The following is a 25,923-nucleotide window of genomic DNA, read 5'->3' on the forward strand; positions in this document are numbered from 1 at the left end:
CAAAGACCATGAACATGGCATCTCGAAGAGATACCTGCACTCCCATGTTATTGTAGCACTATTCATAAGAGCCAAGATGCGGGAACAATGTAAGCATTCATCAACAGAGGAACGGGAAAAGAAAATATGGTGTGTATATACATAAAATGAAATACTATGCAGGCATGAGAAAGAAGGAAATCTACCATGTGCAACAACACAGATGGACCTTGAGGGCATTATGCAAAGTGAAACAAATCAGGAAGACAAATACTACATGATCTCATTTACATATGGAATCTAAAAAAAGTCAATTTCAGAATGAAATACTCATTACCAGGGGCTGTGGGGTGAAGGAAATGGGGAGATGCTGGTCAAAGGGCAAAAACTTTCATTTTTCTTTTTTCTTGGAGGGGGAGGTGTCTGGTATCCCAATGAGTTGAGCCACCAACTCTAGGCTTTGGCTCCGGTCATGATCTCAGGGTCATGAGATGGAGCCCCAAGCTGGGCTCTGTGCTCAGCCTGGAGTCTGCTTCTCTCTCTCTCCCTCTGCCCCTCCCCAGATCACACAAGCATGCATGTGTGCATGCTCTCCCTCTTTAAAGTAAATAACTCTTTAAAAAAGAGACAGAGCACAAGCTGGAGGATAGGGTGGGGAGGGGCAGGGGAAGAGAGAATCTTAAGCAGGCTCCACGCTCAGCACAGAGCCCAACACCCATCTTATAACCCTGGTATCACAACCTAAGCCAAAATCAAGAGTCAGACACTTAACCAACTGAGCCACCCAGGTGCGTCCAAACTTCCAATTCTAAGATCAGTAAGTTCTGGGATGTAATGTGTAGCATGGTGATTATAGTTAACAATATTGCATTATATAATTGTAACTTGCTAAAAATAAATCCCAACTGTTCTCATCACCAAAAAATGGTAATTACATGATATAATGAAAGTGTTAGCTAACTATACACATGTACCAAATCAGCACCTTATACAATGTTGTATGTCAATTAGATCCCAAAGCTGGGAACAACAATAACCAAAAAAAGCCTGGCTCCTGGGGCTAGATAGACATGAGTTTGATTCCAGACTCCTACAACCTACCAGCTGTGCCACTTAAATTTTGGGAGCCTCAGTTTGCTCATCTATAAGATACGGATTCATTTGACTGTTGTAAAAATAAATGGAAGATATGTTTTTCTTTAAATAAAGCATGACCTCAGTAGAAGGGGGAAAATTAGCCCTTGTGTTGCCTAACAAACTTAAAAGCAAGACTCAAATGAATCAAATTGTTTCCAAGCAACTTAACTACATCCCAGAAAAAGTTTTGGAATGTTTACAGAAGGGGCACCTGAGAGCCTCAGTAGGTTGACTCAGGTCATGGTCTCAGGGTCCTGGGATCGAGCACCATGTCAGGACTCCCTGCTCAGCAGGGAGCCTGCCTCTCCCTCTGCCTCCTCCCCCTGCTTGTGCTCTCTTGTATAGTCAGATAAATAAAATCTTTAAGAAAAAAAAGTGTACAGAAATATAAAAATACCCAGACACAAAAAAAGTTAACATTCTTCTGGCATCCAGTAAAAATTGCCAGGCATAGTACACAGTAGGAAAATAAGGGGGTGAAAAGCCAAAACAATTGAAACTGACACAGATCTGACAACAGATGTTAGAATTAGTAGACAAGGACATTTAAAACAGAGATAACTGTATTCCATATGTTCAAAGTTAGGCAGAAACATGGAATATTAAAAAAAAAATCAAGCTTTTAGAGTTGAGAACAACATCTGAAATTAAAAGGAAATGACACTACCACATTTGCTGAATGGGAACACTCACCCTGGCTGCACACGGAGAATAGCTTTGGGGAAATCATATGAAAGCAGGTGTGAGAAGTTGTTAGAACATCCCAGGGGAGAAATGGTGGCCTGAAGGGGTATACCAGTAGCAAAGGAAAGAATCAAACCCTTCTGAAATATGCAAGCAGGGGAAGTGGCAGGACTGGGTGACTGCTCAGGTGAGGAACCAGAGGACGGACCAGGTGGCACAGACGAAGGGAAGCAATGCACTCCCTCTGCTTCAGAGCTGCCCCTGCCCCCTCAGGTGCAGTCAGCAATGGTTAGAGGAATCAGAAAAAATGCAATTCAGGAGGCAAGAGAGATGCATGCCTCCGGCAGAGCTACACCAGGGGCAGGAGTAGTGCCTCAGGAACTAGAAGGTAAGGAGAGGGAGAGGAAGCCTGGAACAGGGGACAACCAAGCACCAGCACAACCCAGATCATGCAAGGCCTCATAGGCTGAGGAGTTCACCTGTTACCCAAGGCACAGTAAGAATCTACTAGCAGGCTTCAAGCAGGAGACAAAAAGAGTTGCATTTAAAATGTCACTCAGTGGGGGCGGGGGGGGACACCTGTGTGCCTCAGTCAGTTAAGTGTCTGCCTTTGGCTCAAGTCATTATCCCTGGGATTGAGCCCTGTATCAGGCTACTTGCTCAGTGGGGAGTCCACTTCCTCTCTCTCTGCCCATCCCCACCCCTCGCACACACATGCTCCCTTTCTCTCTAATATTTTTTAAAATAAAATATTATAATGTCACTCTGGGGGCACCTAGGTGGCTCAGGTCATGATCTCAGGGTTCTGGGATCAAGCCCCACTTCCAGCTCCATGCTCAGCGGGGAGCCTGCTTCTCCCGCTATCCCTCCCCCTACCATTTGTGCTCTCTCTCAAATACAATCTTTAAAAAATAAATGTCACTCTAGGGCACCTGGGTGGCTCAGTCAGTAAGTGCCTAACTCTTGGTTTCAGCTCAGGTCATGATCTCAGGGTTGTGGGATCAAGCCCTGAATTGGGCTCCACACAGAGTCTGCTTGAGATTATCTGCCTCCCTCTCCCTCTGCTCCTCCCTACACTGTGTTCTTTCTCTAATAAATAAATCTTAAAAAAATAAAAAGTCAGACCAGAGCTGTCTGAGTACGGCAGAGCTCAGGTATCAGAGCAGGAAGCCAGCTGCAAAGACAGAGACGAGGAGTGAGCTCTCAGCTCTGGATTACCTTAAACCATGATCCAAGGCACAGTCGAACCACCACTCTTCGAGCAGGGACCCCACAAGTGGCAGATCCTGGGAGACCCCCTCCTTGCTCCACTGAGAGGGGCAGTGTAGGAGCAGTGTGGCAGGAATCTGCTGGGTTTGGGGACTCCAAACAGGGCCGTGTGCAGAGATAGAAACACTGTGTTTCCACAGGCCGGGTGGGCTTGGAGTATAGCCAGAGACCATGGAGACGGGAGGGATTCACTGCTTTTCTCTGAGGGCACATTGAGAGGTGGGGTCCCCAGCTCACTGCTCTCCCAGCCAGAGACTAGGAGGCCGCCATTTTCATTCCCAGCCTCCAAAGCTGTACGGAAAGCGTTCAGGGAACAAAACCTACCGAGAGCAAAACCAGACAGATTACTTAGCCTGGCCCCTTACAAGAGCAGTGCAATTCTGCCTTGGGCAAAGACATTTGAGAATCATGGCAATAGGCTCCTTGCTAGGAGATCAGCAAGAACATCCAGCCAAGACCAAGTTCTCCAATCAATGAGAACTGCAGAACTCCTGAGCTAGGGGAAAGCAATGCATAGAATTCATGGCTTTTTCCCCATGATTCTTTAGGCTTTCAAAGTTAATTTTTTTTTAATTTTCTTTTCTCCTATTCTATTTTTTTTAATTTTCCTCTTTCGCATTTTAACATTTTTAAACTATTTTATCTTATCAATACCTTATTATAAATCTTTTTACATTTTCATTGTTTAAGTCATATCATATATGACTTATTTTTTGTATACATATGTTTTTATTTCTTTAAAATTTTGGGATAGTTTCTTCTAATAGATCAAAATATACCCTAAATCTAGCACATGGCTTTGTTCTAGTCTGCAGCATGATCACATTCTTCCCTCTTTATTTTTTCAACCAACTTCTTATCTTATCAATTCCTTTTTAAGAATTTTTTTAATTTTCATCTTTACAGTAATATTCCATCCCTTCATCGTTTTTACCCTTATTTTTGTATATATCTGTTTTTCTTTCATTAAAAATTTGGAAGTCAGTTTCTTCTAACAGACCAAAATACACCCAAAACCAAGTATGTGGCTCTGTTCTACTCAACAGTCTATCATATATATACACACACATATTTATGTGTGTATATATATATGCATATGAAAATGTATATGTATATATACACATATATACACACATATGTGTGTGTGTATACGTGTGTGTGTGTGTGTGTATATATATATATATATATATTTTTTTTTTCTCCTTTATTCTCTCCCCAGTTTCAGGTCTCCTCTGATTTGGTTATTGTATATTTTTCTGGGGTCGTTGCTACCTTTTAGTATTTTGCTCTCATTCATGTATTCTTATGTGGATAAAATGACAAATTGGAAAAACTCCCCACAAAAAAAAAAAAAAAAAAGAGCAAGAGGCCATACCAATGGCTAGGGACCTAATCAATATGGACATTAGTAATATGTCAGAACTAGAGTTCAGAATGCAGATTATCAAGGTCCTAGCTGGGCTCAAAAAAAGCATGGAAGATACTAGAGAATCCCTTTCTGGAGAAATAAAATCCCTTTTTGGAGAAATAAAATAACTAAAATCTAACCAAGTTGAAATCAAAAAAGCTATTAATGAGGTGCAATCAAAAATGGAGGCTCTTACTGCTAGGATAAATGAAGAAGAGAATTAGTGATAAAAGACCAAATGATGGAGAATGAAGAAGCTGAACAAAAGAGACAAACTATTGGACCACAAGGGGAGAATTCAAGAGATAAGTGATACCATAAGATGGAACAATATTAGAATAATTGGGATCCCAGAAGAAAAAGAAAGAGGGGGGGCAGAAGGTATATTGGAGCAAATGATAGCAGACAATTTCTCTAATTTGGAGAAGGGAACAAGCATCAAAATCCAGGTGGCAAAGAGAATCCCCTTCAAAATCAACAAAAATAGGTCCACACCTGTCATCTAATAGTAAACCTTACAAGTCTCAGTGACAAAGAGAAAATCCTGAAAGTAGCTTGAGACAAGAGGTCTGTAACATACAATGGTAGAAATATTAGAATGGCAGCAGACCTATCCACAGATACTTGGCAGGCCAGAAAGGACTGACACGATATATTCAGGGGACTAAATGAGAAAAATATGCAGCCAAGAATACTAATCCAGCTACATTGTCATTGAAAATAGAAGAAGAGATAAAAAGCTTCCAGGACAAACAAAAACTAAAAGAATTTGCAAACACCAAACCAGCCTTACAGGAAATATTGAAAGGGGTCCTCTAAGCAAAGAGAGAGCTTCAAAGTAACAGACCAGAAAGGAATGGAGACAATATACAGTAAAAGTCACCTTACAGGCAATATAATGGCACTAAATTCATATCTTTCAATAGCTACCCCGAATGTAAATGGGCTAAATGCCCCAACCAAAAGACACAGGATATCAGAATGGTTAAAAAAACAAGACCGATCAATATGCTGTCTACAAAAAACTCATTTTAGACCCAAAGACACCTTCAGATTGAAAGTGAGGGATGAAAAACAATTTACCATGCTAATGGACATCAAAAGAAAGCTGGAGTGGCAATCCTTATACCAGATAAATAAGATTTTAAGCCAAAAACTATAATAAGAAATAATGAAGGATTATATCATACCTAAAGGTCTGTCCAACAAGATATAATAATTTTAAATATCTTTGCCCCTCATATGGGAGCAGCAAACTATAAAACTAATTAATAACAAAATCAAAGAAACACATCAACAGTAATAAAAGAACAGTAGGGGACTTCAACACACCCCTCACTGAATGAACAGATCTAAGCAAAAGATCAACAAGGAAATAAAGGCTTTAAATGATACACTGGACAAGATGGACATCACAGATATGTTCAGAACATTCCATCCCAAAGCAACAGAATACATATTCTTCTCTAGTGCACATAGAACATTCTCCAGAATTGATCACATCCTGAGTCACAAATCAGGTCTCAACCAGTACCAAAAGACTGGGATCATTCCCTGCATATTTTCAGACGACCATGCTCTGAAACTAGAGCTCAACCACAAGAGGAAAGTTGGAAAGAACTCAAATACATGGAGACTAAAGAGCATCCTACTAAAGAATGAATGGGTCAACCAGGAAATTAAATAAGAATTTAAAAAAATTCATGGAAACAAATGAAAATGAAAACACAACTGTTCAAAATCTGTGGGACACAGCAAAGGCAGTCCTGAGAGGAAAATACATAGCGATATAAGCCTTTCTCAAGAAACAAGAAAGGTCTCAAGTACACAACCTAACCCTACACCTAAAGGAACTGGCAAAAGAACAACAAAGGAAGCCTAAACCCAGCAGGAGAGAAGTAAGAAAGATCAGAGCAGGAATCAATGAAATATAAACCGAAAGAACAGTAGAACAAATCAAGGAAACTAGGAACTGGTTCTCTGAAAGAATTAATAAGACTGATAGACCCCTGGCCAGACTTATCAAAAAGAAAAGAGAAAGCACCCAAATTAATAAAATCATGAATGAAAGAGGAGAGATCACAACCAACACCAAAGAAATACAAACAGGAGCAAACTGGCTCAGTGGGTTAAGCCGCTGCCTTCGGCTCAGGTCATGATCTCAGGGTCCTGGGATCGAGTCCCGCATCGGGCTCTCTGCTCAGCAGGGAGCCTGCTTCCCTCTCTCTCTCTCTCTGCCTGCCTCTCTGCCTACTTGTGATATCTCTCTGTCAAATAAATAAATAAAATCTTTAAAAAAAAAGAAATACGAACAATTATAAGAACATATTATGAGCAACTATACATCAGCAAATTTGTCAATCTGGAAAAAATGGATGCATTCCTAAAGACATATAAACTACCAAAACTGAACCAGGAAGAAAAAGAAAACCTGAACACACCATAACCAGTAAGGAGATTGAAGCAGTCATCAAAAATCTCCCAAAAAACAAGAGCCCAGGCCAGACGGCTTCCCGGGGCAATTCTACCAAACATTTAAAGAAGAATTAATACCTATTCTCCTAAAACTGTTCCAAAAAATAGAAATGGAAGGAAAACTTCCAAACTCATTTTATGAGGCCAGCATCACCTTGATACCAAAACCAGACGAAGACCCCATTAAAAAAAAGAATTACAGACCAACATCCTTGTTGAACACAGATGTGAAAATTCACACCAAAATACTAGCCAATAGGATCCAACACTACATTAAAAGGATTATTCACCATGACCAAGTGGGATATATTCCTGGGCTGCAAGGTTGGTTCAATATCCACAGGTCAATCAATATGATACATTAATAAAAGAAAGAACAAGAACCATATGATACTCTCAATAGATGCTGAAAAAGCACTTGACAAAGTACAGCATCCTTTCTTGATCAAAACTCTTCGAAGTGTAGGGATCGAGGGTACGTACCTCAATATTATCAAAGCCACCTATGAAAAACCTACAGCAAATATCATTCTCAATGGGGAAAAACTGAGAGCTATTCCCCTAAGGTCAGGAACACAGCAGGGCTGTCCACTATCACCACTGCTATTCAACATAGTACTAGAAGTCCTAGCCGCAGCAATCAGACAACAAAAAGAAATAAAAGTCATCCGAATTGGCAAAGAAGTCAAACTCTCACCCTTTGCAGATGACATGATACTTTATGTGGAAAACCCAAAAGACTCCACTCCAAAACTGCTAGAACTCATATAGGAATTCAGTAAAGTGTCAGGATATAAAATCAATGCACAGAAATCAGTTGCATTTCTATATACCAACAAGACAGAAGAAAGAAAAATTAAGAAGTCAATCCCATTTATAACTACACCCAAAAGCATAAGACACCTAGGAATAAATCTAACCAAAGAGGCAAAGAATCTGTACTCAGAAAACTATAAAGTACCCATGAAAGAAATTGAGGAAGACACAAATGGAAAAACGTTCCAGCTCACGGATTGGAAGAGCAAATATTGTGAAACTGTCTATGCTACCTAAAGCAATCTACACATTTAATGAAGTCCCTATCAAAATACCATCAATTTTTCTCAAAGAAATGGAAAAAAGAATCCTAAAATTTATATGGAACCAGGAAAGACCCCCAATAGCCGAGGAATGTTGAAAAAGAAAACCAAAGTTTGCAGCATCACAATTCCAGACTTCAAGCTTTATTACAAAGCTATCATCATCAAGACAGTTTGGTACTGGCACAAAAACAGACACATAGATCAATGGAACAGAATAGAGAACCCAAAAATTGACCCTCAACTCTATGGTCAACTAATCTTTGACAATGCAGGAAAGAATCTCCAATGGAAAAAAGACAGTCTCTTCAACAAATGGTGTTGGGAAAATTGGACAGCCACATGCAGAAGAATGAAACCAGACCATTCTCTTACATCACACACAAAAACAGACTCAAAATGGATGAAAGACCTGAATGTGAGAAAGGAATCCATCAAAACCCTTGAGGAGAACACAGGCAGCAACCTCTTCAACCTCAGCCACAGCAACTTCTTCCTAGAAACATTGCCAAAGGCAAGGGAAGCAAGGGCAAAAATGAACTATTGGGACTTCATCAAGATCAAAAGTTTTTGCACAGCAAAGGAAACACTCAACAAAACCAAAAGACAACTGACAGAATGGGAGAAGATATTCGCAAATGACATATCAGATAAAGGGCTAGTATCCAAAATCTATAGAGAACTTATCAAACTCAACTCCCAAAGAACAAATAACTCAATCAAGAAATGGGCAGAAGACATGAACAGACACTTCACCAAAGAAGACATCCAGATGGTCAATGGACACATGAAAAAGTGCACAACATCACTCGGCATCAGGGAAATACAAATCAAAACCACAGTGAGATACCACCTCACACCAGTCACAATGGCTAAAATTAACCAGTTAGGAAATGAAAAATGTTGGTGAGGATGTGAAGAAGGGGAACCCTCCTACACTGTTGGTGGGAATGGAAGCTGATGCAGCCACTCTGGAAAACAGTATGGAGATTTCTAAAAAAGTTGAAAAAACAGCTACCCTACGATCCAACAATTGCACTACTGGGTATTAACCCTAAAGATACAAATGTAGTGATCTGAAGGGGCACGTGTACCCGAATGTTTATAGCAGCAATGTCCACAATAGCCAAACTATGGAAAGAACCTAGATGTCCATCAACAGATGAATGGATAAAGAAGATGTGGTATATATATACAATGCAATACAATGCAGCCATCAAAAAAACCAAAATCTTGCTGTTTGCAACAATGTGAAAGGAACTAGAGCATATTTTGCTTAGTGAAATAAGTCCATCAGAGAAAGACAATTATCATATGATCTCTCTCATATGAGGAATTTCAGAGGCAGGGCAAGAGGTTATGTGGGGTGGGGAGAGAAAAAATGAAACAAGATGGGATCAGGAGGGAAACAAATCATAAGAGATTCAATCTCAGGAAACAAACTGAGGGTTGCTGGGGGGTGGGGGGATGAGGGGGTTGGGTAGCTGGATTATGGACACCAGGGAGGGTATGTGCTATGGTGAGTGCTGGAAATTGTGTAAAAGTGATGATTCACAGACCTGTACCCCTGAAGCAAAAATACATTATATGTTAATTAAAAATAATAATAATAAGTAAAATATGATTCACTCTAGCAATAGAGGAGAATGGGTTGGAAGGGGCATGAGTGGAAGCAGAACTGCCAGTTAGAGGGTTTTGGTCATCATGAGAAATTACAGTTTGCATTTGAAGGGTGGGAAGCAGTGAACAAACCACGAATATATACCAGAGGCAGAATTATCAGGCTTGTGATGGGGATGGATGTGGGGAGGGATGGAAGTGACAAGGAGAGCCCCAGGTTTGTGGCAGGAGTAAACACCATTTATTAAGGTATTGAAGGCTAGCAAGGCACAGACTCTGGAGAGGGGAAAAACTAGAGCTCCAGTTTAGACAGAGGAGACTTGAGATCTAGTAAGCAACTACAGAGTTCAGGGGAGAGAGGTGGGTCAGAGACAGCAATGTGGCAGAGAGGTGGGATTTCAAACCGCAGGACTGCAGAAGATCACACAGGGAGTTTGTCATTGGAAAGAGGTGGAGACAATTTTAGGTACAAAAGGGAGACTGCAGAGGCTGGAGTCCCTCCCCAAAACACACACGAGAGAGTGGGAGGGGGAGATAACCAAAGAGGGGACAAGGGGACATGAGCCAGGCAGGACACCCGTTGCAAGATGTTGTAGAATAAATGGCAGCAACAAGAGGACATTCCTGACTGTCGACTCCTGAAGCCTCTACTAGGGGGAGGTTCAGCACCTGAGAGGCAGGGGTGGTAGCAGACAGATTCAAGTTTAAAGACTGGAGAGGTAGGAATACAGTGGCCTCCAAGTAGAAGAATGATATCAGTGTAAAACTGCCGGGCAATGTTGCGTGCCCCGGTCAACACACAAAGTTGGCTAGTCGTGAATCTGTACGGATGCTGAACTGGCCCCACTGGGTGATCTGCCCTAGGAAGGCTCTTCAGCTCTCAAAAGGCACTAACACCAAAGCACCGTCTCCTACCCCAGCCAGCCTCCTGTCGGGCCCTTTCAGAATCAGCTGCACTAAGCCCATCCCAACTTACGAACTGGGTGTTCAGACATCCCTGAACCTCAAGGGCTCAAGGTAAGGCTCAAACCCAATGCCCTCAACTCCACAATAAAGCCCATGGGCAAGAACATAGGGACTCATTTGACTGTTACCAAGACAAATGGGATAAATGTTTTTCTTAAAAAAAAAAAAAAAAAAAAATTACTGGGTGCCTGGGTGGCAAGGTTGGTGAAGCATCTGCCTTCGGCTCAAGTCATGATCTCAGGGTCCTGGGATTGAGCCCCACGTCGGGCTCCCTGCTGAGCAGGGAGTCTTTCTCCCTCTCGCTCTGCTCCTCCCCCTCCTTTTCTTATAAATAAAATCTTAAAAAAAAAAAAAAAAGTATGACTTCAGACAATCTCTCCAGCCTCCAGAGGGAAGAGCATTTTCTCTTTCTTTAAATGGTGTAATCTTATTAATACATAAGTTTTTGTAAGTTTAAGCTGGTCTCCCATATGCACACACAAGATAACCTCAGTAAGGCATGAATGTATGATTTTATAGATATTTTTATGCTCACAAACAACCTAACCATAATTGAAACTAAAAGGCTTACTACAAGTCAAGCTGGTTTTGTGTTCTTGCAGTAGCTCACTTGTACTCTTCCTGACAACCTTTCAAGATAAACTATCATGGGTCTCATGAATGAAAAAACAGAAGTTCAGAGAGGTTAAATGATATGTCCAAGGTCACAGAGGAACTACGTTGCTGAGCCACAATCTCATTTTTCACTTCTTGTCACTATACTTTTCTGTCTCATAATATGTGTATTTAAATAAAAGTGATCCTAGATCCTGTTCTGTAACCCACTTTTGACAACGAAAAAGTCCCATGGTTATCTTTCCTTGGCCACATATATAGATACCTTTTTTAAAGATTTATTTTAGAGAGAGAGCGAGAGCAAGCAAGCAAGTGGTGGGGAGGCATAAAGGGAGGGGTGCATCTCAAGTCAACTTTGTGCTGAGCACAGAGCCTGACACAGGGCTTGATCTCACGACCCTGAGATCATCACCTGAGCCAAAATCAAGAGTCGGTCACTTAACCAACTGAGCCACCCAGGCACCCCTAGTGCCCTTTTAATGAATATATTTAATTCCAGTGTGCATCTGTATCATATTTTCCAATTACAAACTATGCAGCAAAAAACACATTTGTAAACACAACTGGGGAACCCTCCTGTAAGGGATGCTCCCAGGCATCACGGACTCTTCCCAGTGCTATCTCAACACCATTTGCTGCCCTGCCAAGTCCAACTCCTGGATCCCTCCTGAAGCCTTATTCCATGCTCCACGGTCACCTCTTTAAGTCATTTCATCAACATCATCTATGGTAGACTCCAGAGCAGTCTCCCTGCCTCCACAGTGAGGTTCTGAAACACAAACCTGACCCTGTCACTTCCCTCCTTAAAACCTTTCCATGGCCCCTAACATCCCATCCCTAAGACAGATGCTAAGCCCCTTGCAAGAGTTTACAAAGCCATGTGGCCCCTGCTTAACTCTCCAGACTCCTTTGTTACCAACCACAGTCCTTGCCCAAACCTGAAGGAGGAAAATGAAAAAAAATAAAAATAAAGGCGGGAGAGGGGATGGGGGAGTTAGTTTTCATTCAACATTCGACAAGTTGTGTTCTCTTGCCTCCTGGCATTTGCAGAAGCTGTTTCCTCAGGCCAGAGCACTTTTCTTCTATCAAGTGTCCATCCATGGTTTCTCCTCAGGAAGCCTCCTCTGTCCTTCCCTAAACTGGGCTAGAAAGTGCTTCCCCAGCAGCTGGTTCTTCCCGCCCTTGAATTCATTTTCCTGTATCCTGACAGCATTTCCTGCCAGTGTCCCACACTGGACAACAGGCCGGAGAGCAGGGGCAATGTGTCACTTAACCATCACAGCCCTGGTCCCTAGTATAGAGAGGCCTGTATACATGATTAGTTAAACTAATGGAAAGAACAAAGTCAACTTGGGAATTTTAATGGTTGTACCGAGCCTCCTGTGGCTTGGTACCATTGCTCAGAATTGGTCTGATAGAATATTTACATTAACATATTTAAAAAGCTTCATGTTCCTATTGAGGGTTCATCAGAATTCAAAGCCCGAAAAATGTCAATGGAGGCATACGCTAGATATTGGTGGACTTTTCATATATCAGAGCACCTTTATGGTCCAGTGTGGTGTGACTGCCTACCCCAAAAACAATCAACTTAGAGAATTATCACTTGGACAGACTAGAATTGCAAAAAGGACTTCTTGTAAGCTTTAAGTAATGAAGCCAAACATGTGATACCTAGTAAAATGTATATAAATAGCAATCCCCACAGAATAAAAATTACCTATATTAATGGAGAAGCTTCTGTCTAAAGTTCTCAAAGCCACAACCAACATTAGTCACTTTAAAGATTTTACTTATTTGAGAGAGTGTGAGAGCCCACACCTGGGAGAACAAGGGGAGAGGAGTAGAGGGGGAGGGAGAGGGACAAGCAGACTCTGTGCTGAGTGTGGAGCCTGATGTGGGGCTAGATCCCAACACCCTGGATCATGACCCAAGCCAAAATCCAGAGTGGAAATCAAGTCGGACAGACTGAGCCACCCAGGCACCCCAAGCACTTTGTATTTGGATTAACAGCAGATGAAGAGATCACCAAGGACAGTTAACTAGCTGGTAAAGGACTAACTAGCTGCCAGGCTCTCAGTCCTTTGTTCCTTCTACCACAAGAGACCCCTTTCCAAAGCTTCTAAATTTATCACAGAGTGTGAAAACCACTCACAATCACGCTGTGTTTTCACAGGGCCCTTCTACAGCTGAGGCTGGCAGATCTAATACTCTTCCTTAAAACCAAGTGTCCTAATAGTCGTATTTTCTTTTTTTTTTTTTAAGATTTTATTTATTTATTTGACAGAGAGAGAGATCACAAGTAGGCAGAGAGGCAGGCAGAGAGAGAGGAGGAAGCAGGCTCCCTGCGGAGCAGAGAGCCCGATGCGGGGCTGGATCCCAGGACCCTGAGATCATGACCTGAGCGGAAGGCAGCGGCTTAATCCACTGAGCCACCCAGGCACCTCATCGTATTTTCTCTTTTAGGTGTCTATATAATTACAGAAGTTCAGACTGATTCAGTTATATTTTGAAGATAAAAAATTTTTTTAAAGTCAAGATCAGTGTACGTGTTCTTAGTATTTCACGCCTATATTGCCACTTCCTTGTTTGCTTCTGAACAATGGAGGCAATAAAGTACACATTGAGGGGTTTAGGTTTCGGGGAAAAGTGGCAGCTTCTAAAATAAACCATTAAGGGGTACCTGAGTAGCTAAGTCGGTTAAGCATCCAACTCTTGATTTCAGGTCAGAGTCATGAGATCAGGCTGCATCAGGCTCAGCGCTAGGCATAGAACATGCTTAAGAGTCTCTCTTTCCCTCTCCTTTTGCCCCTCCCCACTCATAGTCTCTCTTGCACGCTCTCTCTCTCTCAAATAAAATAAACCATTAAAATAAATCAAAGGGTTTTAAGGTTTTTTTTTTAATATTTTATTTATTTAACAGAGAAAGAGACAGACAGAGATCACAAGTAGGCAGAGAAGCAGGCAGAGACAGAGGGGGAGAAAGGAGGCTTCCTGCTGAGCAGAGCCCAATGTGGGGCTTGACTCCAGCATCCTGAGATCATGACCTGAGCTGAAGGCAGAGTTAACCCACTGAGCTACTCAGGCGCCCCTAAGTTTTTCAATAAGATAAACAACTGTCAGATTACAGACCCTAGTCTGTTAAACACTTCAGCTAGCTTTCAGTTTCCAGCAAATTCCATAGAATACCAACTGCAATAATGATGGAAAAGGGTTCAGATTCTGACTACAGATGCTACAGGCCTTACAGGAGAGAAGCTTCCTACATAGGCTGGTATTAAGTAAGCATTAATTCAATTGGACTCCATGCCCAGGCAAGTAAAGGGAGTGAGGGAGCTGGAGCGAAAAGAGACAGTAGAAGGACACTTCAGTTGTCCCTTCGGGCTATTTCATTTAGGGTCTATAGCACAGAAAGCCCACCTAAAAGGCAGCGAGCATTCCACTGCCAGTCCAAGTATTCGAAACAAGGGCCAACTATTGCCAGATAACCTTTACCAAAAGAAGCTCCAAAACCAGAGGTATGTGATACTTTGGGATTTTAAATGGTGGCCACAATTTTTTTTTTTTTTTAATATCCTCCATCCCAGCCCTCCAAAAAAGAAAATCCATGAGCAACCGTTTACAATCTCTGATATTTTGATCCCAAACCCCAACTTGGGAGTCAAAATGATAGCTCTTCATGTCTCTGGTATATCAGTGAGTTTCTGCACTTCACAGTTCTCATCTGAAAAATAGGGTCATAAACTTGAAACACAATAATGCTTATTAAATACCTAAAACAGGTCCCAAAACAGTGTAAGCAACTAAACAGAGTTTCATATAGGTGAAGAGTGGTTATTACTAACTGTAAATTATCTGCTGCGCTCTTGAAAGAACCTAATTGAAGATCCCAGGGAGGAAGAGTTCTCAGAAGATTTAGAGCCTTTCAAATTCTGATTACTGAATAGTGAGTATTAAAGTCATTAGAAACCAAATAGAACCAGCAATAAAGAATGCTTAGCAATAGATATTTAATGAGCTAGAAGTGGCTCTTCTAATTAAGAGATCTAATAACTGTCACTAGTTAATGGCCACAGAAAGACAGTAAAGAACACATTGAGGGGTGTATGTTTCAGGGAGAACAGTGGCAGCGTCTAAAATAAGCTGTTAAAACAAACCAAAGGGTTTTAAGGTGAGTTTTCAAATGAGATATACTTCTCTTGTCAGATTATAGTTCCTTGTCAAACACTTCCACTAATTTTCATACTGTTTTAAGCAAATTCCAAAGAATACCAACTGCGAGATTAGGAAGAGTCTGTTAAAGAGTTGCTTTATTAATACAAAACATACAAACTATTAAATGCTAAGTAATTTAAATATCTAAGTCATAGCAAACAGGTGGCAATTCAACATCCAGGGTCGATAGAACGCTTGGAGACTGCAACAGATCTAGAAAACAGGAATTTCTTATTCAATATCTGCAAACGCTTTAGTCCATCTCAATAGACATTGGTTGTCAATTTTACTCACAAATTCTTATTTTCCCCTTTGTCTAATGAATCCCTAGCCCCACCCCAGCTAGACACACACACACACACACACACACACACACACACACACACACACTCAATTCTTGAAATGTGGCTAAAATCCCAGAATTAAACTTCATTAGGAAATAAATCTTAGACATACCCGAAACTCCATTGCTCTGAGAGACCCAAGTAAGAGCCAACAATATCACTATGGTAATTTATAAAAAATAGTATACACTATCCCATCAGAACAAATAGAAAACATACAGAGGCCTCCCACCTTGGTAGTAAGATTTTGCCATTCTGTGCTATTGTGCTCAGGTGTCTTGATCCTAGATTAGCTTTGGATAGAACTTGGAATTCTCATTCCAAATAAGTTTATTACACTTCAAGTTATAGGCTATGAAGCTGTATCCTAAATTTACGATTATTTTCTGCATCTAAACTGTCTGCATTCCAGAAGGACTTAATTTTACCTGGGCAATTGGGACTGAAAACAATACCAACTGAAAGCAGTTTTCATTATTCTGAAACTTTATCTCTGAAGTTTGAAACAGAAATTACTTATAGGCTAATCTTCTACACAATTCTGCTCCCACAGTAATGGAAGTATTATGACACAAATAATCCACAGCCCTTCTAGAATGGCACTTGTTCACTTACTAGACTCCCATGGTGGAGAGGGTATCTTCAGAGGTGAAGGGGGGCCCAGGTGTAACAGCTTTTCAAGCTCCCTCTCCTCATCAAGGATCATGAGAGGCACTCCATTCAAGGGGAGGTGTGCAATCTGGTGTTCTTCAGGCAGGTCGAAACTCTCAAAATCTGCCACAAAGACAAAGCCACTTTATCAAGGCAGTGGTTCTCAGAGTGGTCAGGGGCCCCTTGGGGTCTGAGACCCTTTCAGTGGAACAATGAGGTCAAACTCTGTGCTTAATAACATTAACACCTTCTTCTGCTGTGTTGACATTTGCAGTGATGGTACAAAAGCAATGATGGATGGAACTGCTGTGCCTTGGCACAAATCAAGGCAGTGGCAATAAACTATATTTTATAGTCACTACTCCTCAATACCATTCACTGGCAGTAAAAAATTGCCAGCTTCACATCTCACTTTACCACTTTACTTTTTATTAGGTCTCAACCCTGAAGAACAGTTGTCTTTTTAGTATTCTGTATGATGAAATAAGTATGCCATAAAACACTTCTGCTGCATACCAAAGTACCAGGTGAGCTCAAAGAAAACAAGATTTGCATGATTATTCAGTTTGCAAGCTAAACTAGAGGCCTTTTTCCTGGAACACTATTTAGTTGAAATAACAAAGGAAAGACAAACTGGTTACTCAGGCTTGGGTATTTGTAACACATTTTCTGAGAGGAATGAAAGAAATTCTATCACTTCAAGAAACACGATATTCGTTGCCAATGATCACAATTCCAAGAAAAAAAAAAAAAAAACTAGAATTCTGGAAAACTTATCCGCAGTCATTAGCTTGCCAACTTCCCAATACTTTTGTGATGAGATCCGTGATGGCATTAATGAATGTGTGTTTGATACTGCATAATGACACACTTCAACATTTGGATGAGCTACAGTTCCCAGTGAATCATTATTTCTAAATGATCAATGTGTGATAACTGCAAAAATAAAAGACACATTCAAAGTGCAGAACAGCCCAATGTATTTCAGCACTTATTGTCAGGGTACAAAATGTTCACTGATAAGGTTTCAGATTATACATTGCAACCCTACATTCGGAAACTGCCACTTGTTGGGTTTTAGTCTGGTAGGAAAGAAAACTCTCCACACTTATTGGAAAAGACTACTGAAATGCTCTTCCCCCCCCCTTTTTTTTTTTTTTTTAAGATTTTACTTATTTGACAGAGAAAGATCACAAGTGGGCAGAGAGGCAGGCAGAGAGAGAGGGAGGAGGAAGCAGACTCCCCGCTGAGAAGAGAGCCCTATGCGGGGCTCCAACTCAGGACCCTGAGATCACGACCTGAGCTAGAAGGCAGAGGCTTAACCCACTGAGCCACCCAGGTTCCCCTGCTCTTCCCTTTCTTAACTGTGTATCTCTATGAGGCCAGATTTTTTTCATGTACTTCAACCAAAACAAGATATACAATAGATTGAATGCAGAATCAGAGGGCAACCCATGCTTTATGTTAAGCCAAATTAAGCAAGTTTTCAAAAATATAAAATTAAACAATTCTTCTGTTTTAAAGAAGTTATTTTTAGGTCTTAGAAAAAAGTTACTTACATTAATATAATGGGTTTTTTTAAGGAACTCATTTTTTTATTTAAATATCCTGCATCAGGAATCAAAATTGATAAATGACACACAAAAGTTCTCTGGGGTCTTCATTAGCTTTTAAGGGTTGTAAAAATCACACAACAAAAATAAGAACTATTGGGTTAAGTCACACTCCTTCTTATAATCCAAGTGCCTTACTTCTTAGGATTAAAGTAGATTTTGGGGCGGAGGGGCACCTGCCTCAGTTGGTAGAGCATGATATTCTTGACCTCAGGGTCTTGAGTTCGAGCTCTATACTGGGCTGAGAGAGTACTTCAAAAACAATCTTTTAACTAAAAAAAGAATACAGCATATTTTTCTTGACAGTAACAGAAACAGAATATTAATTCTTTCCTCTTTCTGAGGGGCTTAGCATTTTCTCAAAAGAACAAAGATGGAAGGAGAACCATCATTTTCTGAAGTGTGAAAGTTCTTTAAATCCTGACTACTAAGGAATTAGTCTGCTCTTTTAAAGACTAAAACCCAGAAGTTAAGAAGGAATTGAGTGATATGGAACTATTTAATTTAAAACCCTTTAATTATATGGGGTGCTCAAGCAGCTCAGTTGGTGAAGCATCTGCCTTTGACTCAGGTCGGGATCCCAGAGTCCCAGAATCAAGCCCCACTTCGGGGTCCCTGCTCAGCAGACAGTCCGGTTCTCCCTCTTCTTCTGTCCCCTCCCCCTGCTTGTGCCCGGTGTCTCACAAATAAATACAATCTTTAAAAAAAAAAAACAAAACACTGAATTATAAAGGAAATCATAAACAGACAAAAGACTCCAGAGGGAAAAAGTCTGCAACATATTAGGGTTAATTTCCTTTATCCACAAAAGCTGTTACAGAAAAGCAAAAAGGAAAGGAAGACCTATTATCAAAGAAAAACAAAGATACCAACAGGAAATTAAAAAACAAACTATTGGAGGCCAATAATCAAGTATGCTCACCACACATACATGCTCCCCAATTTAAAACAATAAGATACCCATTGCCCTTTTGATAAGAGTTTTAAAACATCTCCTGTTAGAGATTAGAGAAGCAGGCATCCTTACATGAATTCATCCTTACATGAATTCAGTAATTTACGCTATTTTGGAGGACAACTTGGCCATATCTCTTTCCTCAAACACAGCATATGGAAGTCCTCCTTCCTGATCAAGATGCATAAATCTACCTCATTTTCCTTAATGGCTGAATGGTAATCATTAGCATGGAAGCGCTCCATTTTATCAAATCTTAATCACATACCCTCTGAGACTCAGCTATCCTCACAAACTCACAACAATACAATTTCAAGAAAACTGCAGAATTGTATTATATAAAATGTATTATATAAAAGCCAGAAACAACCTGGATGTACAGAATGACTAAATGCCCTTTGGATGAAAGGGCAAAAATGCCAGCTCAGAAACCTAGAAGTTGCTGCAGGACCTGCCCACAGTCTCGCCTCTGTCATCCTTCCCTCTGCCTTTGTCCCAGAACCACTCCAGTCCTTTGCTCCACCTCAGGATCACTGCACACACATAGGTGTGGTGCTCTTGCCTGGCCCCTCCCTGCTTCACCTAGCTCTCCCCTTACCCTTGAAAAGGCCACATCATGGCACTTCCTGAGAGAAAGCCTCCCTGCTCTTCCAGGTGCGGTTCAGTTCCCCCAATGGGCTGGTTTCTCCTTCTCACTTATAGTGAGAGAATTTGTTCGTGTTTGACTTTCCCTCCAAATCATGGGCTCTATCAACGTGGGCCTGTCTTGTTAAACACTGCATCCAAAGCCTGGATACAGTAGCCTCTCCTCCAGTGGGAGTAAATGAAAGCTTGAAAAGCTTCTTCTATAACAGAAAATACTTCGGACACATTAGCAGGCTGACGGAGTAAAAATACACATGCTATCACCGACTATGTGGATTTTTTTCAGACACTGTTCAACTTAACATAAAACCTACTTTCTAAAAGGCTTGCCAAAAATACAGTCACATTTAGACTTGTTCAGTGTTAGTGAATACATCTTATCTCCCTTATGCTTTTGAGGTCAGGAACAATGATCTCCACCTCTTTGTACCAATTCCCCTTTTGACCTAAGATGTTCCTTACAAATCTGCCAACAAGTATGTTTGTTGAAAGAAACCCAGATTTAGACAGTCTTATTACAGTTTTGGGTCACAGTTCACATTCATATCCGTATCAGATTAGAGCTGAATCAGATTCTAAAAGAAATTCAAAAGTAAAACATCTTTGTAATACCAAAAGAATACTACCTAAAGGATTGAAGGGAAAGAATTTTTCTATTTCTGGGTAGGTGTCATCAGAGGCAGGAACAGAGCTTTTTGCTTTGACAGTCTTCTCGGTCACCTAAAATCATCCAAGAAAATAAGAATTAGTGAAAGGCAAGCCTTGTCAACTGATTAGGACAAAAGATCATTAGTCTTCCTCAAGACATGTGACTGCTTCACCAGTTTTTCAATCTCATGCTGACTTCTAAAAAACCATAATCCTTAGTTCTCATAATTACATACCAATACAATTCTGCCAGCTGGCTCAAGTTAAGTCTGAAATTTACCCACACCTCTCAGCATAAGGCACCAAGAAGGCAGAGTTAATTCAGAGCTAATCAACTCAGTCACTCAACCTGTCAGAGAAAACAGCATGACTCACCCACACAGAAGCTAATCCTAGAAGCCATTTTTGGTTTTTGGAAGTGTGATTTCCATCTATGTTTCCCCATCAGTGCTCCTTTAATTATTTGCTTGGTTAATATTAAGTTGAAATACACACACTGAGTAAGATTCAGCAAAAAAACAGTTAAGCAGTTTAGAAGCCTGGATAATTCCCTAATCTAAAATTGGCAGATAGGCAGTGTACTAAAGCAGGCCAAAGCAGAAGCCTGCACATTCCTGATCCAACCTTGTGTCATATGTGCACACCTACAGAAATCCTTAAAGCAGGGTTTCCCACACTTCAGTTCTGTGTCACATTCTCATTATTGTTGCCATAGCCTTCCAATACTTGAACTTAACATTTCTCTTACTCAGTTTTTTAAAAAGATATCTTGTTCTAAACCACACCTCAAGTCTTATTTTAATATAAAGTACTAGGGATTTTTTTCCCTAATCCATAATAAAACCATTTATTTTAGCAAATGAAGTGTAAATCTATGTGCTGAGTCATCTTTCACAGCAAAGTCTCCTCAGTCTGGGATGCACAGACTGTTAGCTCGTGCACACACACGAAGGTCAACATGTTAGCAGAGTACCTGGTGCTTCCTCCAGGCCTTTGGGAGCAGGACAGTAACTCCTAAGCTGCTCAGCTCCATGACCTCTGGCAAAGAACCCTCCCTCTCAATCCTTTCTGCGACCATACATAGATACTACCAATCAATCGTCTCCACACTAGTTAAGAACAGGTGAGGCAAAAATATTCACCAGCTGCTTCTGAGACTTCTGATCTTGCAGCACAGAGGAAGACCACAAAGTAAGCTTCCCATGCTTCCCTCCTGTTAATCTATATTGGGTAGCCTACATTTCCTTGCATTCACAAGAGAGAAAGCAAGGTAGGATGCCTATAGTCACTTTAAAAGTCAAAAGCGCTAAAGTGTTTCAACAGTGACTTTGTAGCCAACACTTACCTTTTTGGCAGAGAAGGTTGGCTGCTTCTGTTTGAGAGGTCCACTAGTCTTTACTGAATTTTCTGTGGCTCTGTTGACAGTTCCCAAAGCCTTTCTGGCAACTCTAGGTACGGCTGCTTGAGCATCAAACATTTTGCCTACCCGTGGTGTTGAAACCTGAGATCTCCCATCTAAAGCTTTGACTGCTGAGGGAAAAGGCTTACCATAAGATTATTCAGGCAATAAACACGTGTGCAGCTTGAAGGCTGACTGTATAAATCAACCTGGCCTCATTCTCATCCCCAAACTCAACCTCCACTTTTGTCGGTAGCATGGCCATAGGCCTAACAATACTTCGGTTCTGTACCCCCTTAATTATCTGCGGTACTGAACATAAAAGAAGAGACCCAGGAGCACGTTGCAATAGCGGTATTCGGTAATACCTAACTCAAGTTGTCAGGTACACAGAATGCTTCCCCAGCTCCAGGACACGCCCACAATTGATTCACAATACCGGACTCGGGTTGCAGCCGGTATACTTACGAGGCCTCGACCCCAGCTTCAGCCCGTCCTTGGGAGCCACACGGGTGCCTGGTTCTCCATTTTCCTTATCAACAAAGATCAGGGTAGCCATTCTGGGCCAGCTGCGGGTCTGAAACACACGTTAGACCCCGGGGGTTATGGAAGAAGACAGAAGCGAAGGTGTAGCAGAGACCGTACTTTCTAGACCCTGGGCGCGTCCACGCAAAAACTAGAGCTAAGGAGCGAGCTTAGCCCGTTCTTGAGCCAACAGGCATTTGATCCAGCTCTTAACTCTTGAAACCTGCGCCGGAGGCTCTAAGTTCCAGAAGACTCGGCGGTTTGGGGCTGGCACAGGTCCTGGTACTCATCAGATGGAGGACAGCCCACGCAGAACGAGGCCGTGGCTCAACCCGGCTCAGCGACGCAGACGACCCCGGGAAGCCCCAGACTCCGACCTCCAGGCCCTCCGGCTTCCAGCCCCCAGCCCACCTTCCTCCTCGCGGGACCCGCGCGCCCAGCCACTCACGACACCACGGTCCACCCACTTCAAGACCAACTGCCAAACTCAACAGAGACTCGGCCTCCAGACAGTTCCCCGGACTCCGAGTTTAAACCACAACTCACGCTCCTATTGGTTCATCTTCCCAGGAGGCGGGACCGTGGGTGGGGCGGAGGCTCCCAGGAAGAACCAATGGGAAGAAGCCATGGGGGGGGGGGGAGCGCCAGGCTCCCGCGGACCGCCGGGAAGGCTTTTCCCGGGAAGTTTGTAGTTTGCTTGCTGGGAAGAAAAAGACCAACCCTGCTGACACCTTTGCCTCTAGGTCATTTAATGGGACTTATTTTAAACCTCTTAACTTTATTTTAAACCTCTGTATCTTAACAATACATTCATCACAGCTGCCTGGAAGGGCCCGGTGGCGGAGGGCACAAAGGCGAGAAAAAGATCTGGGGAATAATACAATTATAGATAAGGAATTCCAATTTCCAAGATAGAGGGAGAAATTATGCTTGAAAAAGTTAATGACCTTTTTCTATTTCTGTAGTAAACGGAAATAAATTAAACAAATACAAGGTAAAGGAATAAAATCAAAAGACCAAAAGTGATCTGTATCATCCCATCCCTACTCCCCACAGGTCACTAGATAACATTCTAACTTGTAGGGAAGTTGAGAGAGAGCAGTTGAGCCTACATTATTTCACAAAAGATTCAGCACCACACCTGGCATAGACGCAGTTCTCAATATATGTTAGTTCATTTGCCTTTCTTCCCTGGTATTTCAGAACCAAAATTAGTTGAATGATTAATTCATTCAATATATATTTATTGACTATCGTTTAAATGCTAGACACTGGGCTAGGCATCAAGAAGAAAAGATCCTAACTCAAGAGGGTAAAAAGGACAAAAAACAAACAAACAAACAAAACCATGCACACCTTTATTGCCCCTTCGCTGTCCTTTTCCTTTTATTCCCACTCCTCTCCTTGCTTTCTCTCTGTATCTCCCTCTAAGTATTTCAACTCTATATTGCATCATCAGCACATGAAACTGTTCACTTTGAAACCATATCTGTACAGCACCTATAGGTCCGAAATGGGGAGTCTCTATCCCTAAGGTCTTTGGGTGCAAGGTTTCTATCTCCCCCAGTTAAGTCTTCCCTTTACAACAGTAAGCACTGTGTCTCCCAAGGTCACACAGAAACTGAAAAATGCTTTAACCACCCCCTCTTTGAGTGATTGTTGTTTTGTCACCCATGATGCCCTGACCCACTTTACTACTCCCTACTATTGCTAGATTATCCAATTAGTAACCACCCTCCACTTATCACAACACCTAGATGCTAATTAATCCCAGTTTATTCTAATCCTGATTTACAAACAGCAACCCATCTAAAACTCACCCCTTGCTTCCCTATGCTCTCCTCCGAATCCTCCATGGGGGACCCCAGCCTTACAAATCTATTTCCATCTCTTCTAGTACCATTATATGATTCCTCTGCGAGATGTGTTCCCTGACTTAAGCTGGTGGTTTTAAAACAGGCCTCAACACTTCCAAGCATATTTCAGAAATTGTTTAAAGAGATGAAAACAAAGTGTGGGTGATTCAGAGACTACTCACTTTCCTATTCTCTTACTCTGTTCCTTCACCTATTGCCCTGTAAATATCAAAATTAGTTATTTACATTCCTGAACTGTAGGCACTGCAAATTTTTAATAAGAAAAAACATATATTGTATTATGAGAGGCTTTTATTGAGGCAAGGATGTGAGCTATTTTCACTTTTACTTTTTTTTTTTTTTTTTTAGATTTTATATATTTACTTGAGAGAGTGAGAGAGAGAGCATGATGGGAGAGAGAGGAGGAGCAGAGGAATGGGGAGAATCTGACATGGGCAGGGAACCTGACATGGGGCTCCATTCCAGGACTCCAGAAGGGGAAGGCAGACACTTAATTGACTGAGCCACCCAGGGGACCCTCGCTTTTACTTTTAAAAGCAATACATGTTGGGGTGACTGTGTGGCTCAGTCGGCTAAGCGACACAGTCCTGATTTCAACTCAGGTCATGATTTCCAGGTGCCAGGATCAAGCCCTGCAATCAAGTGGGAAGTCTGCTTGAGGATTCTCTCCCCGTCCCTCTGCCCTCCCCCTGCTCACCTCCCCCTTTCTCAACAAATAAATAAGATACCTGATATCTTGAAAATTTTTTAAAATGACAACAGCACAAAGAAGAAAAACACAAGAAATTCTATGAAAATTACTGCTTATTTTCCAATATTTTATCTTACTTAACACATGAACTTTTTAAAAAGATTTTATTTATTGTTGAGAGGCAGAAAGAATAAGCATGGGGGGGGTGGGGGGGAGGGCAGAGGGAGAGGGAGAAGCAGACTTCTTACTAAGCAGCGAGCCCCATACCAGGCTGGGCTTGATCCCAGGACTCTGGGATCATGATCTGAGCAGAAGGCAGACACTTAACAATCAGGTGCCCCCATACCTGTGCTTTATTTTTATTTATTTGTCAGAGAGATAGAAAAAACGGGCACACGCACAAGCAAGAGGAGTGGCAGGCAGAGGGAGAAGCAGGCTCCACACTGAGCAAGGAGCCCAGTGGGGGACTCTATCCCAGGAAGTGGGATGATGACCGACCTGAAAGCAGAGCTTAACCACCTGACCACCCAAGTGATCCCATACATGTACTTTCAAAGGAGGCTTGGGATGTCATAGATACTATTGTTTTCCCAAAATAGAAACTGTTTTGTAGTATTTCTTTTCCAATGATAAAACGCGAGATCACTTCGGTGCAGAATGTCACAATTACCAAATAGTGCCTTACGTTCTCATAGCATCTGGTATTCCTTTCACAGAGACTTTTTTTTTTTAAAGATTTTATTTATTTATTTAAAGATTTTTATTTATTTATTTGTCAGAGAGAGAGTGTGTGCACAAGCAGGTAGAGTAGCAGGCAGAGGCAGAGAGAGAAGCAGGCTCCTCGCTGAGCAAGGAGCCCAATGTGGGACTCGATCCCAGGACCCTAGGATCATGACCTGAGCTGAAGGCAGCAACTTAACCCACTGAGCCACTCAGGCGTCCCTCACAGAGACTTTTTACAACGAAATTACTTGAATAATCATTTTAGTGTTTCACTCTGTATGATGTAATTTCGAAGAAATACTCTTTTTGCTCACCACGTCTCCAAAGTGTTACACAGTATCTGCCTAATTAACGCTAGTTTTAACTGTTTTTTGTTGTGTGGTGTTTTTTTTAATTAATATGTCA

General features: G+C 41.6%; 1 protein-coding gene across 8 annotated transcripts; it reads right to left on the reverse strand.

Annotated features, from left to right (window-relative positions):
- Positions 1-15,515: 15,515 nt before the first annotated feature.
- On the reverse strand, positions 15,516-22,735 carry PTTG1 (PTTG1 regulator of sister chromatid separation, securin). 8 transcript variants are annotated; one of them, XM_046000094.1, is made up of 6 exons: positions 22,695-22,735; positions 22,171-22,279; positions 21,649-21,833; positions 20,282-20,375; positions 16,407-16,565; positions 15,516-15,660 (listed from the first exon to the last, which is right to left on the reverse strand). In XM_046000094.1, the coding sequence occupies exons 2-6, from the start codon at positions 22,259-22,261 to the stop codon at positions 15,584-15,586; spliced, it is 606 nt and encodes a 201-aa protein (XP_045856050.1). In that variant the 5' UTR covers positions 22,262-22,279; positions 22,695-22,735; the 3' UTR covers positions 15,516-15,583. The 8 variants fall into 8 exon arrangements, with proteins under 8 accessions (XP_045856050.1, XP_045856051.1, XP_045856049.1 ...); XM_046000095.1 differs by having other exon boundaries at positions 22,676-22,733; XM_046000093.1 differs by having other exon boundaries at positions 22,639-22,732.
- Between the last annotated feature and the right edge of the window lie 3,188 nt (positions 22,736-25,923).

This window comes from Meles meles, chromosome 3 (genome assembly GCF_922984935.1).
Source record: "Meles meles chromosome 3, mMelMel3.1 paternal haplotype, whole genome shotgun sequence".
NCBI classification, from domain to species: domain Eukaryota; kingdom Metazoa; phylum Chordata; class Mammalia; order Carnivora; family Mustelidae; genus Meles; species Meles meles.

Bases quoted from the DNA above. Each gene is read 5' to 3' on its own strand.
- PTTG1 (XM_046000094.1), bottom strand. From the start codon at position 22,261: ATGGCTACCCTGATCTTTGTTGATAAGGAAAATGGAGAACCAGGCACC. The intron at 21,834-22,170 runs GTAAGTATACCG...CTTTTCCCTCAG, and splicing joins GAAGCTGGGGTCGAGGCCTC to CAGTCAAAGCTTTAGATGGG. The intron at 16,566-20,281 runs GTAGTATTCTTT...TCTTTGTGGCAG, and splicing joins CTTTCCCTTCAATCCTTTAG to ATTTTGAGAGTTTCGACCTG.